General features: G+C 50.4%; 1 protein-coding gene across 2 annotated transcripts in view; it reads left to right on the top strand.

Moving 5' to 3' along the window:
- The window catches only part of IGF2BP2 (insulin like growth factor 2 mRNA binding protein 2), a 102,568-nt gene extending 87,539 nt beyond the window's left edge, over positions 1–15,029 (top strand). For both annotated transcript variants that reach the window (XM_084639202.1, XM_084639201.1), the window contains 4 exons: positions 8,045–8,119; positions 9,563–9,694; positions 10,795–10,908; positions 13,290–15,029. In XM_084639202.1, coding sequence (XP_084495328.1) covers positions 8,045–8,119; positions 9,563–9,694; positions 10,795–10,908; positions 13,290–13,385 — 417 coding nt within the window. In that variant the 3' untranslated portion in view covers positions 13,386–15,029. The remainder of the gene's footprint in view (positions 1–8,044; positions 8,120–9,562; positions 9,695–10,794; positions 10,909–13,289) is intronic.
- Positions 15,030–15,111: the final 82 nt, after the last annotated feature.

Raw genomic sequence — 15,111 nt, 5'->3', positions numbered from 1 at the left:
GATATGATAGAGGTTGAAAATCATGACTGATGTGGAGAAAGTAAATAAGGAAGTGTTATTTACTCCTTCTCAAAAAGAAAAGTAGTACTTGTGGCACCTTAGAGACTAACCAATTTATTTGAGCATAAGCTTTCGTGAGCTGCAGCTCACTTCATCGGATGCATACTGTGGAAAGTGTAGAAGATCTTTTTGGTTAGCTAAAAAGATCTTCTACGCTTTCCACAGTATGCATCCGATGAAGTGAACTGTAGCTCACAAAAGCTTATGCTCAAATAAATTGGTTAGTCTCTAAGGTGCCACAAGTACTCCTTTTCTTTTTGCGAATACAGACTAACAACGGCTGTTACTCTGAAACCTGTCATTACTCCTTCTCATAACACACAAACTAGAGATCACCAAACAAAATTAATAGGCAGCAGGTTTAAAACAAACAAGAAGTATTTCTTCACACAAAGCACAGTCAGCCTGTGGAACTCCTTGCCAGAGGATGTTGTGAAGGCCAAGAGGATGACAGAGTTTAAAAAAAAGAACTAGGTAAGTTCATGAGGATAGGTCCATCAGTGGCTATTAGCCAGGATGGGCAGGGATGGTGTCCCTAGCCTCTGTTTGCCAGAAGCTGGGAATGGGCGACGGATGGATCACTTCATGATTACCTGTTCTGTTCATTCCCTCTCCGGCACCGGGCATAGGCCACTGTCAGAAGATAGGATACTGGGCTAGATGGACCTTTGGTCTGACCCAGTATGGCCATTCTTATGTTCTTAGTTACTTCTCATCCACTTCCCATGCTCCCACTGAACCCGATGTTGGGGGAGTGACCTGTGGAGTGCCCCCATCCGTGCTCTCAGAGCAGTGTTCTCTGCCCACTATGCAGTGCTGCTTGGGGTGGCATGGAATACGCATGGCAGCTATCTAGAAGGTGCTGAGCACCAGTTTACTACCTGAGGGTCTGTCTTCACTGCACAGTTAATCCAGGTGTGATTCAGGTTTTAGCCCAAACCTCCCTACCACACAGAATAACCTCTGACCTGGGTCTGGAGGTGCTTTAAGCCCTGATTATTTGACCCTGGGGGTAGGTAGAGCCCAGTCTCCACTTGAGCTCAGGCTGGAACCTTCCCTTTGAAGTGAGGACAGGCTAAATCACTCAAGTGCTGATAGGCCTCCAATCCCTTCCCACAATCCCACCTCTCTACTCCTCTCCCCACCCACCCACCCACCCCCCAAAAAAAAGGAACAGAAAAGTTTGTCTGCTTTCAACTCAACTGCCTGAGAATTAATCCGAGAGTCTTGGCACACAGACCCATGGGGTGTGCCTCCAGACACATGGAGTCAGAACACCCTTGTTCCCTGGAGGGACTGTTAGAGATGGGACACCAGCAGAACAGGCAGTGCGAGCAGCTGGGCTGGACACAACGCGGCCTCATGGACAGAGCCGTGCGCAGTTTAATAAAGTTCCACTTGTTCAGCTTACCCACCTCCAGCCTCACTCTTTGCAAATGAAACGCGTTGGCAGCACCGAAGCAGTGAGTTCTCTGCAGGACAGCAGCTGGCGGCGTGAGCCGTGGCACTCGGTCTGACACACCCTAGCCCTGGATTGTGCAGACGCAAACCTAGCCCAGCGATGGACCCGGGGGGAGGAGGAGGAGCTGAGCTTTGTAGAGACCTGGCCACGTAGGAGGACGACAACAGGAAAGTGAAATTGCTACTTTACCATACTAAGGAACAGAGCAGAGCAGTCAGCACCACTCTGAAGCTCACCATGGCCTCAAGCCTCACAGCAGTGACCTATTGCTTCCCAAAGCAGAACAAAAGTGCAGAGTGACTAGAGACCCATCCTAAGGGAAGGGGATGGACCCCTATGCTACTGCCTTACACACCCTGGCTTTCACATGCGATTCTGGGGACTTGTCAGACTCCCTGATTCAGGACAGGACACTCTGCAGCACTTGGGATCCCGCCTGCAGGAGCAGCTACTCTGGGAAGGTGATCTCAGACTAGACAGATGCTTAGATATGGGACATGCAGTGAAAGTTTCAAGAGAAAGGATGACAGCCCCAGAAGTACGTGCACTGAGAAAACAGCAACGGCGAGAAGGTGGCCAGGGCTCCATGTGATGAATTTACCTAGGGAGACAGCAAGAGTAGGTAGAGATGGGCCCTGTGCTAGGATAGCATTGCAAGGAACAAGACCAGCTGAACCAGTGTGGGCAAAGCAGACAAAGATCCCCAGAGATTCAGTCAGACTTGTGCAAGATGGGCATATGGGGCTCAGGCTGTTGGGACGGGAAAGCAGGAGGAGACAGTACCAACCTTCATTCATGCAGCAATGTTAACAAGGAAACACCCTGTGCAATTTAAGCTGGAGAGCGGGGTCTCCTCAAATGTGATTCCTTGGGGTGAATTGGACTCTCACACCCATTACAAAGAGCAGGTGCAATCTAATAACGTAATAATAATGAGAGCACAATGCACCCCATAGAAAAAAATGTCCCCCCCCTAGAAACTAGCCTGGAAAAAAACAGCCGGTGCCAGCTGAAGTTTGTGTTGGCCGATGGTAAGCACCACAGACCCATCTTGGGGCATACAGCCGTACAAGCCCTGGATGTGACCGAGGGCAGCATCAGAATTTCACACTTGCAGAGCAAGAATCTTCATATATACTAAAGTCAGAAGGGACCATTATGATCATCTAGTCTGACCTCCTGTACAACGCAGGCCACAGAATTTCACCCACCCATTCCTGCGAGAAACCTCTCACCTATGTCTGAGCTATTGAAGTCCTCAAATCGTGGTTTAAAGACTTCAAGGAGCAGAGAATCCTCCAGCAAGTGACCCGTGCCCTATACTACAGAGGAAGGCAAAAAACCTCCAGGGCCTCTTCCAATCTGCCCTGGAGGAAAATTCCTTCCCGACCCAAATATGGCAATCAGCTAAACCCTGAGCATATGGGCAAGATTCACCTGCCAGATACTACAGAAAATTCTTTCCTGGGTAACTCAGATCCCACCGCATCTAAAATCCCATCACAGGCCATTAGGCCTATTTACCATGAATATTTAATTACCAAAATCATGTTATCCCATCATACCATCTCCTCCATAAACTTATCGAGTTTAATCTTAAAGCCAGATAGATCTTTTGCCCCCACTGCTTCCCTTGGAAGGCTATTCCAAAACTTCACTCTTCTGATGGTTAGAAACCTTCGTCTAATTTCAGGTCTAAACTTCCTGGTGGCCAGTTTATATCCATTTGTTCTTGTGTCCACGTTGGTACTGAGCTTAATTAATTCCTCTCCCTCTCTGGTATTTATTCCTCTGATATATTTATAGAGAGCAATCATATCTCCCCTCAACCTTCTTTTAGTTAGGCTAAACAAGCCAAGCTCCTTGAGTCTCCTTTCATAAGACAAGTTTTCCATTCCTTGGATCATCCTAGTAGCCTTTCTCTGTACCTGTTCCAGTTTGAATTCATCCTTCTTAAACATGGGAGACCAGAACTGCACATAGTATTCCAGGTGAGGTCTCACCAGTGCCTTGTACTAAAACCTCCTTATCCCTACTGGAAATACCTCTCCTGATGCATCCCAAGGCCGCATTAGCTTTTTTCACAGCCATATCACATTGGCAGCTCATGGTCCTCCTATGATCAACCAATACTCCAAGGTCCTTCTCCTCCTCTGTTACTTCTAATTGATGCGTCCCCAGCTTATAACTAAAATTCTTGTTATTAATCCGTAAATGCATAACCTTACACTTCTCACTATTAAATTTCATCCTATTACTATTACTCCAGTTTACAAGGTCATCGAGATCCTCCTGTATGATATCCCGGTCCTTCTCTAAATTGGCAATACCTCCCAGCTTTGTATCATCTGCCAACTTTGTTAGCACACTCCCACTTTTTGTGCCGAGGTCAGTAATAAAAAGATTAAATAAAATTGGTCCCAAAACTGATCCCTGAGGAGTCTCATGGTCGATGGAGGTAATGGCAAAAGCATATGGGGATGTTTTCCAAGGCAACAGGGGCCTAGCAGGAAAGCTGTGCCTGGAAATAGACCCCACAATGGAACCTGTGCACTTACCACAAAGGACAGCTCTGGTAGCACTGTGTAATCCAGGGCACAAGGAACTCAATAGTCTGCAGAGTGGGGGTATCATAGCACACGCAGAGGCCAGTATAGCCTCAGTACGCGGCGTGGAGGTGTATAGAAGCCAATTACACATCTGCATAGACCCAAAGGCACTGAACCAGAGGCTGAAAAGATGACCCTATCCACTGACCACCATTGATGCCATCTTGCAAGAACTCTCCAAAGGTGAATCTTTATGGTGTCAGATGTAAGGAATCGGTTTTGGCAAATAAGCTGGCTGACAACCTTTGCAACATCATTTGGTCACTACAGGTGGCTGTGCTGGGTGACCAGATATCCTGATTTTATAGGGACAGTCCCAAAATTTGGGGCTTTTTCTCATATAGGCTCCTATTACCACCACCACCACCCTCTATCCCGATTTTTCACACTTGCTGTGTGGTCACTCTAGGCTGTGCATGCTGATGGACATCAGCCCAGCACCAGATTCAGCCAAGTGCTGGAAGGACTGCCTGGGGTGAAAATAATTGCAGATATCCTCATTGTAGGTGAAGAGAGCAACGATACAGAAGCTGAACAAGACAATGACAGAAAACAACAGACTTTTCTACAATGATGCTGGGGCAAAAACATAAAACTCAACTCGAGGGGGGGGGGGAAGCAACTCAAACAGCATGAGGTGCTGTACACTGGACACCAGCTCACAGCAAGGGGACTGAAAGCAGATCCCAACAAGCTCAAGACAAGCTCCAGTGGGTGTGAAAGGGGTACAGCAGTTTGTAGGAATGACAAAGTGTTCTGTCCAAGTTCTGTCCACACCTGGCTGCAGTAGCGGAACCCATACAAGAGCTCCTGAGGCTGGATATTGAGTGAGGCTGGGCAAGTCCCCAACAGTAAGCATTGGACGCACTGAAACAAATTATAATGGATGCCCCCACCCTGAAGTACTACCAGGCAGGAGAGCTGTCTCCCAAAGAGGCTGCAGAAAAAGACATCCAACCACGGAGGCCAGAAGACAAAAAACAACTTCTGGTAGGAGCAGAACCATATTTTCAAATGAAAGATGAACTGAAAGTGTAGGTCGGAATCCTATTTTGAGGACAGAGAACTATCGTCCTTGCCACAGTAAGAAAGGATGTCAGGCAATTGACAGCTGTCTGAGCCTAGCTTGAGAGTGTATTTACTAGCTGTGAATGGCTACACAACTCTGCCCATGGATAGAAGGGAGGGATAACTCAGTGGTTTGAGCATTGGCCTGCTAAACCCAGGGTTGTGAGCTCAATCCTTGAGGGGGCCATTTAGGGATCTGGGGCAAAAATGGTCCTGCTTTGAGCAGGGGGTTGGATTAGATGACCTCCTGAGGTCCCTTCCAACCCTGTGATTCTATGACACTTGCCTGTCACATGATAGCCGCCAGCAGAAAGAGACACTCTTACCACGTGAGCTGCCCGCCCACCCGTGGGAAAAGGTGTGAGCAGACATATTTACCTTCAAGGAAAAGCAGTGCTATTCAGATTTTGGGAGATTGATTCCCTGCCTGATACAAGAAGCAAGTCAGTTATGGGCAAGCTGAAGGCCCACTCTTCAAGTTATGGCCTTGCAGGCACTGTGTTCAGCAACAACAAACCCCAGCTTGCCTCAGAAGAATTCCAGAAGTTTGCATGCTACGGGGAGTTTGACCAGCCCGCTTCTTCCCCAGCATACCCCCAGATAATAGAAAGATGGAATCAGCCATGAAAACAGCTAAGAGACTGTTACACAAGGCTGTTTCCTTTTCCTCCTCCTCCTCCTCCTCTTCTTTGTTTGTGTTTTTGGCACACAGGGGAGCCAAACAGTCCATACCAAGGAAATAGTGGGGTGAAGGACCAAAACCCTCTACCAGTAAAGGGAGATCTGTTGCAGCCAGAAGAATGGAGATGCTGTGAAGGAGATGGCCAAGAAGCAGAGAAAGGAGGTACTAGAAAGAAGAGGTGAGGGGTGCAGTGGTGCACAGATCACACAAGGTGACTGCACAGGAGGGACAAATGACCAGAAGGACGAGGAGACACTTGGGAGCCAGCAGACACAGAACCCAGAGAGAGCCCGGAGGGACAGAACCATGCAGAGGCCAACCTTTCAGGGATGGAGGAGACTCCAGAGACAGTTCGCTGGGCTTGGAGAGAGGTGATGGGAAGATGGAGCTAGGTCGCTCCTGGTGCAGTCGCCTGCTGAGGAGATCAAAGTATGTCCCAGAGCCTGTGACCAGTTGAGTCTGGGTAAAGACAAGCCCAGCTCTGCTCTGGCCGACGGACCTGGGGTGGGAGCTGAGTGTCAGGCTGTATCACAATGTCTGTAAAACCGGGAAGATAGACCATGACCAGTGGGACTGGAGTCATTGGGCCCATGCTCCCTGGAGGGACTGTGACTGAGGGGACACTAGCAGGCCAGGCAGTGCAGGGAGTTGGGCTGGACGCAATGCAGCCCCGTGGACACAGCAGTGCACAGGATTTAATAAAGTTCCATTTGTTCAGCTTACCTGCCTCCAGCATCACTCCTGGCTGCTGCGGGGAATACAGGAGGAGGGAGACAGAGTGCTGGGGGCAGGGCTTTGCTGTGGGGCTGCCCACACCCGGGCTGGGCTCACCCAGGTGCTCAGACCCAGGTGCCAATCACCAGGCTGACCTGTGCAGTGAAGACAGCCATGACCTGCCACTCTTCGTTCATTCCCCTAGGAGAAATGAACTCTCCCTCTTCTGGGCTGAGCTAGAGTATACTGAATACAGACACCGTCAGCAGCTCCCATTCCACTGTAACCAGGGACACAGCTCCTCCCCTTGAGTCCGGGGGAAGCCCATAGCGAGGGCAGGCTGAGCCCCCAGCTGCTGAGCCATGTCTGCTCACATGGCTTTTGACATGCAAAGACCGAATACCTCCCCACAACAGTGCCCCCTCCCCACACAGCCCAACCCCTCAGGGGAATGTGGCTGGGTCCCCGAAAGGCAGCTTGCCATAGGGAGCAGCTGATACTCATGGGCAGTGACTCAGTGATGCAGACAGACACATAACCACTTGAGGGCTGGGTTCCAGGCCCCCGCAGCATGGGTCATCCAGCGTGTCATTCCTGAGTCAGGGTGAACTTAACGCCCATCTCCAGGCATGAATCAGTGGTTAACTCTTCCCATGTGGAGGCAGTTTGAGTGTCATGGCAAATGCTGCTGGACTCTTGTGTTGAGCTTGTCTCAAGACAGAGGGCCTGTCTGATCCCATTTCCACCTAACAGACCCCCCAGTGCCACTCCCCTGAAGTCGGTGGGGGCTAAATAAAGGCATGCTGCCCGCTAGCATCTGCTATCACACCTTGTAACTGCCCCCCTCAAGCCTCCAGGTGCCTGTGCCACCATGGTCACTGTGAGCGCACACTTCCCTGTTTGTGCTGGACTTGGGACAGGCTGGGCTCAGTCCAGTGCAGCCAATTGCATGTCCAGAGCTGCCTTATTTTTTCAGCAACATGCAGGCAGAGATCTAGCGAGCTGTGCAAGTCTGCAAGCCCTTCTGCACGACATCCAAATGCTCAGGTCTCGGCAGAGTTTGTCAGGCCATCTGGGCCTTTCAGCACAACAGAAATGTTTGCAAGCAACATCCCCTTTTGCTGAAAACCCTCAGAAATTCAAAGGGAAGTGCCGATGAAAAGGAGAGGGAATTCATTTTTGTCTAAATTTTTCCTGGGGAAAATCCTTGTATCCCAACCAGCTCCAGTTCTGAACTACTCTAGTGTGAAATCAGGCTCTTTGTAGACGGAGCAAATTCCACTCTGTATCCATTAAAGAACATGAAATACCCTAAACACGCTGACACCTGCAAGAGATCTGGCTGAGCCCCACACAACACACTGAGTCCGAGTGCTCCGATGCGGGAGCCTGGGGAGAGAGCTCCAGGCTCATGTTGCTGCTAATCACTTGCCTCTCTGTGGCTCGTAGATCGCACCAGCAGAGGGTCCAGATGCCAGCGAAAGGATGGTCATCATCACCGGGCCCCCGGAAGCCCAGTTTAAGGTCAGTGGGGAATGGGCAGGGTGGAGCAAAGCAGGGGCTCTGTGACACCGTACAGATTCGAACCCCCCATGCTCGGCCCTGGAGAAACCAGAGCAAACACATGCTTTAAAGGGTAGCTCTGAGAACTCCGGGTTAGCGGGGGAGGGGAGAGAGCGGTCTGATGGGCCCGATCCTGTGCGAAGGGAGCTGAGGCTCAGCAGCAGCATCTCTTTCCCCCCCCCGGCCAGCAGGAGGGCCGTGCTGCTTGGGGGCCCTGCTGCTGCGCGCCCTCAGGCCTATCCGAGGGGATGTCTGTGCCCCAGAGGAGTGTGGGGAGGGCTGGCAGGGAGCCACAGGCACAATGCCTTGCCTGGCTTTGCTAATGAGGCAGCCTGCTCTGTCCCATCCATGCAGGCTCCATGCGTGAAGAGAGCTAACTGCCCAGCTGTGCTCCCAGCCTGGGGTGAAGGCCCCCTCCCTGCAGATGGCCACCCAGAAGGTGGGGCTGCACGACCCTTTTATAGCCAGGAAAGGGCGCTGCTGCCCAGCAGGCAGCCAAAGCTCAGCATGATAAGGACAGATTGGCAGAGCTCAGCTCCCGTTCAGCCTGCAGTCTCGGGCTCCCCCTGCAATTCCAGAGCAGCTGGGCGTCACTACAAAAGCAATCAGCCCTCAGATAGTTAACCGTGTTCATGGGTGTCGTGTCATCATTATGCTTCCGTGTCAACACCTCCTTGAAAGGAACAGGGGCAGAACACACCTCAGAGCCGTGTCCTCTGCACTCACAAGAGCTATGGAGCTACGTGGCTAGTAACATTTGCATTCTGGCAGAAGGCAGTGGGGCTGTGAGCCGGGGGCATCACAGCCTCAATCATTCCGCTTCCACTCTGCACTTACCGGAAGGAGACTGCCCACAGTCCTGCCTCGGGATCCCAGTGTCCTCCTCTGGCCCTCACGATGCCCTCTGGGCCCGTGGTGCAGAAATGGCCACGTAGAATTTCAGGAGCGCAGGACCCTGGCGCGCGAGGTGCTGCCGGGACTCACGGTCGGGGCCCCGGCGCACAAGGTGCCACACAGACAAGGCAGCCACAGGGAGTGGTGTTATTCCCACTGTGCAGGCAAGGAGCTGAGAGGTGAAAGGCCAGATGTCCCAGCGTGCTCAGTACCCAGGATAGGGGCCTGATCCAGAATCACTGGATGCTAAGAGCATTTGAAAATCTGGCCACTTCAGCAAGGTGCCTAACTGGGAGCTGCTGCGTGCAAGGCATCTCTGAACCCTGGCCTTGGCCCCTAAGGGGTCTGATGGAGCAGAGAACTCACCTTGCCTCCCAGTCCAGTGGTTTAGCCCATAGACCACTCTTCTCCCTTGCTGCAGCCCAGTCCAGTTCTCCCTTCCCTGCCCCATGTGCACAGAAATACAGAGCTTGAGCCTGGAATTCATCATGGGATCTTCCTCCTCCTCAGGCCCAGGGCCGGATATTTGGCAAACTGAAGGAAGAAAACTTCTTTAACCCCAAAGAAGAAGTGAAGCTTGAAGCCCACATTAAGGTGCCTTCCTCTGCAGCTGGACGCGTGATAGGCAAAGGTGGCAAAACGGTACGTCAGCCAGCAGCACGGCAGTCTGCCGCAGCCAGACCCAGGGGAGTGGGGAGCTGCAGAGCTGAAATTACTTTGGCTTTGTTTGCCAATGGTTCTGTAGCTCTTATAGCTGCCCAGCATGGAGAGAAAACCACATGGGACAGGACCCCCCTGCGCACATACCTAGCAAAGCAGCTGGGGTCACTTCAGGGCCTTCAGTAATAGAATCATAGACTTTAAGGTCAGAAGGGACCATTATGATCGTCTAGTCTGACCTCCTGTACAACGCAGGCCACAGACTCTCATCCACCCACTCCTGTAACAAACCTCTAGCCTATATCTGAGCTATTGAAGTTCAGCTATACAAACAGCTCTGATCCTGCAGCAGACACGGCCCACGGTCCTGTGCTGTTGAGTCTTTCCCAGTGAACTGCACCAACAGCCTGGCAGGAAAGTCTCCGCTGGGTTCAACTGGCATCACCCCCTCTGGCACCAGTCCTGCTGATGCCTGAGCCAAAACTGTGTCTCACTGAGTCCTTCCCTATACTTATTGGCCAGCTGGAGGCACTGCAGAACCATTAGTTACCCATCTTTCAGCCACTTTGGGGGATGGCCTGACTCCTTAAGGGGAGGCTATTGGAATTGCTGGGCACTGGCACAGCTGGATAAGCAGAGCTGAGCTCATACCACTGCAGATCTGAGAAGCCCAGGAAGGTACAAAGGCATGTGGGAAGAGGGGAGAGATCCCTCCAGTTGGTTGGTTGGACTCTGCCTATGGGTGACAGTCTAGAGTCGTCTCCAGTGAGCAAAGCCCCAGTAAACACGCTTTGCCTGGAGGTGCTAAGGAGGGAGACACCGAGAGAGCTCCCAGTTTGTCCTCGTGCAGCCCGTCCGGGATCCATAGAGTCCTGGATCCACTGACCACAGCCCTAGACCATCTTTTCCACACCCCGAGCAGCCTGCTGGAGCAGACACACAGGAGGAGCAGAACACCCCTGCTGGCTGTCCTGCTGCTGTCTGGGCTTTGAGGAAGACCCAGGAACAGCTTGGGGGTAGGTACAGTAGCTGGAGCGGTTAACAATGCACACAGACTGTTGTTAAAACTTCTCTTCCTGCAGGTGAACGAACTGCAGAACTTAACCAGTGCAGAAGTCATTGTCCCCCGTGACCAAACTCCTGATGAGAATGAGGAAGTTGTCGTTAAAATCATCGGGCATTTTTTTGCCAGTCAGGTACAGGGCATGAATATTTTTCATTTCCAAAGTCTTTTGTGGCAGAAGGGAAATCCGTCCACCCCTTCACATCAGGGACAAAATCTGTATTATCTATACTAATCCCGCCGCCTTTGTTCCGATGCAAGGGGTGAGGCCTGATGTCCCATAAATACAAAACCATTTCAGTACGTGCATTCGGGTGTGTTGTCCCTAGATTTAAAGTGTACGTACCACACATCAGAGACAGTTCATTTCCTATACGTGTAAGCAGGTCTATTAATGTGATATGGAAACAGTTCATTTGTAAATGATTGTTACCATTCTAATATTGTTAACTTTCCCACATTGCACACATCGGCTCTCATCCTGTTCACACTGGAGTCAATAGGGACTTGGGCATTGATGTCAAGGCAAACTGGATCAGTCCCACTGTGGATATCAGGGTACACACATTTCACAATCTAACCCGTGAGCAAAGAGGTCAGAGTTGTAATCACCTGAACCTTTCCGTTCCCTGACCATTAGTTTGTTTAAATTTGCCTCAGTCACATTGCATCGGGATAGGATTTGCATTTAATTCCCCTCCCCTTGCCCCCCCCCAAAGGTCTACCCCTCACACCATCCCCAGGTGATAGCTGGGGTCTTGCAGGTCCAACCGCTGACTGGAGCCATTCTGTCAGTGTTAGGTTGATACAGACCTGTGTCTGTATCTGTCTCCCTGGAAAGCTCAGGGCTACGGGTGGCTATTTCCCTGATCCTTCTAGAATGTTCCAGCCCCGTGGCTGGCGAGGGCCTGTCCCGTAGCACCACAGTGAGCGCGCCCGAGCTGATAAGGGTGGAATGTGCTAGTGTATGATTTTGTTGGTTATAAACTAGGGACTAAAACCGAGATTTTCAGACATAAGGGGCCTCATGAGCACCCACAAGCGCCTGCCGATGCCCAGTTTGTGAACTATTTGTGCTGCAAGAGCAAAGGGGGAGAGAATCTACCCGGTCATCGCAACGGGCAGCATCCAGCCTCTGCTGACTGTCTCTATGCTAATGGCAGCCACTAGAGTCTTCCCTAAAGGCTAAATAGAAAGAGCATCCCCTGAGTCCTGCTCACCTGGCCATACATCACGGCACACCCTGGGATAGAAGAGTGGGGATATTTATTACCCAGGGTTTCAGAACTCAGTGCAGTGCTGACTTAACTGCTTCTCTCTAGGTGGTATCAGGAATTCATCAGTGGGGACACAGCTCCTCTGTCTGAAAAATGATTGGTACAAACAAAAGAACTTTTACCTAAAACTACTTTTTATTAGCTCTTAAGCGCACACACACACATGCTATAGTGTAGCAGCAGGGTTAGCGCATCCCAAACATCTGTATTTACTCAAAGTGTGGACTGGTTTTGAGGAATCGGCTACCAGCCTTTCGGGTGCCCTCCTTCCGCCCAGCTGCTGGGGAATTTAGGTGCCAGCTCCTTGCCCAAAGGAAAGCTTCCTCGGGCTGCTCCAAAGTGTATCCTTTTGCCTAATCTTTTATAGCTAACTTAAACAAAGCACATTACTCATAGTGACTCCTGGTGGGTCACCATAGTAACCCCTAATTTCAGCAAACTATTCATTATTTCTCATCATCAAAACATTTCTAGTATTTCCAGTCATAACAATAAAACGTACGTGTCAGGGGCCCTGAACCAAGGTCGATTCTCTAAACATGCCTCCCGTTCTCATGGCGCATTGACTCTCTGCCCCTTCCTCCTATTCTGATTAGCAAACCACAAACATGCAGCTGCACAGCCTTGCCCTTCAGGGCCTAAGATTATTCCTAGCTCTGGGGCATTTGGTTTTCAGCTAGCGGTGGCTGGACACACAGGATGGCTGACTGCAGTACTGTCAAGTTCTGGGGTTACAGACTGGAATTTCAAATTATGGGGTCACAGGGAGTCAGGATTTAGCAGCCATTGGGTGGCGGACATGCTAGGCCCAGTAGAACCCTGCTTGGCTGTGGGTGCTGCCATGCCAGGCTTTATCACTGCAAGAGCCGTGACATACAGGGCGTGGGTAGGCCGCATGAGGGGCAGGCAGCACAGTCACAGCGCGGAAGTGACGGCACGGCCGGCCCACAAGGGTTTGCTTCGTACAGCTGAGCCAGGGCACCGAGGGATGGAAATTCAGCCCCAGCCAGCCCAGCACTGAGCGCATTTGAAAACCCCATGCCCTGGGCAGCATTGCAGGCCAAGGCGGTTTGCAAACTCGCTGTGCATGCCCCCCACAACCCCAGGCCTTACTCTCTCCTGCCCCAAGAGACACAGGCCTCTCTGCACCAGGTGGGGGCGCCGCACTGGGCCACTGGGTGCCACCCTGCCTGGCCCCTCTCTGCAGCTGGTTTTCTCTCTCTCGCTTTGCCCGCAGACTGCACAGCGCAAGATCAGGGAAATCGTACAGCAGGTGAAGCTGCAGGAGCAGAAACATGCTCAGGGAGCCCCTTCCCTACAGCGCAGCAAGTGAGGCTCCGACACGCCAGCCAACAACAACAGATTGAATGTAGCCCTTCCAGCACCTGCCAGAGCACCAGAGCCGGGAGCCAACCAAAGACCCTCCTGAGGCATAAATGTCTGCCCACGGCTGGGCTGTGCAGAGGACTCACAGTGGGGAGGGGGAGGGTTCCAACCCACTCACACTGACGATGCCACACAGCAGGGGCTCTGCAGACTCTTCCAGGCCGCAGCCTCCATGTTCCTCTATTTACGAGCGCGACGCTATCCCTTTAGTTGGACTAACATAGGCGGAGATGGGGCAAACATCCCACTGACAGCTCTTTAGGACCCACTCTTTGTGCATGTGTGCACACACTAGAGGAGAAGATTTTTACAGTGCATGGGCTGCAGTGCGTGAGGTGGTACTCGCAGCATTAATATATTTTAGAATTAATATATCAGTAACTAAACTAACCCATTTCTTTTCTTTTTTTAAAAAAAGGTCATTTTTTTATTTTTTACTTGTTTTTTGAGGCTTTTTGTTTTACTGAAAAAGCAGGCTTTTTAAGACATCTAAGGAAAGAAACGAGTCCACTTGGATATCTAATATAAAATAGACTGAAGATACTGCCAGCAGCAAAATTAAAAGAGGGTAAAAAGTGGCAATTTCCGTAAAGGCTTTAGGAAGAGCAGCGTTTGGATTCTCTGTCTGTGCCAACACAAGGGATACCGTCTCTTAGAAGAGGAATCTCTCTATATATCTCTGTCCAGCTCACATACCAGTTTCTCTTTGCTTCACAGATTCCACACTGGTTTTTGCATCCTGTCCTATTCCCTCCCTCTCACTTTCTCTCTCTCTCTCTCTCTCTCTACCACCACATCAGCCGTGCTCTAAGTAACACACCACCGAAAACAAACACAAGAAACACCCAGCCACAACTTCCACTTTGGTTATCACCCAACCCAACCACAATGGTACTTATATGAGCATTTTTGCAAAAAAAGAAAGAAAGAAAGAAAAACAAGAAGCTTCAGCCCCTGTGGGGGGGGATACTGCATCAGGATTGGAGAAAGGGGCTTCTTTCTTTCTTTTTATTTTTTAAATGGGGGGAGGGGAAGCAAAAATAACTTACAAGATGTTGTTGGCCCAGGGCATGGAAATTGCAATTTTTTTTTCTTTTTAAAGAAGAGAAAAAAAAAAAAACTACCTCAGGTGTTTTCGTACCTCAGCACCTTGCCCTCGTGTTTCCCTTTTAGAGATTTTGTATGCCTTGTAAAACTGATAGTTGGAGCATTTTTTTATTTTTTTAATAAAAATGAGTTGGAAAAAAATCTAGACCAAGTCAGCTGCCCAGCTGGAGAAGGTGCCGGCCCGCGTGTGCAACGACAGCTCTGTATTATCTTTCTGCTAGCTGAGAGCCGATGGCCTTTCCTTTGGAGAAACCTTGAAAATGTTCTGAGAAACAAACTTGACAAAAAGACAACCCGAGAGAGAAAGGATTGAAGAAGAAGAACTGAGTTTTGATAGGGCACACGCTATTAGAGTTTTCTACGCTAAAGGATGACCATGTACTGGTTTACGTGAACATACCATTGTACCAACAGACTGCAATGCCAGTTTCCTCTACTGCAAACAGTGTTCTGTGAAAAAAAGAAATATATCCAGCTAACAAGAGCCTCACCTTGGTATTTATTTTCATTTAATGTCACAGAATTGACTAGGGCTGTAAGGGCTGAGAAGCCTTGGCTGCAGCCTG

Source organism: Lepidochelys olivacea, assembly GCF_965140295.1.
Source record: "Lepidochelys olivacea isolate rLepOli2 genome assembly, chromosome: 9".
Taxonomy (NCBI): domain Eukaryota; kingdom Metazoa; phylum Chordata; order Testudines; family Cheloniidae; genus Lepidochelys; species Lepidochelys olivacea.
Note: the sequence above shows the minus strand (reverse complement) of the source record. Positions and strands in the feature narration are given on the sequence as shown.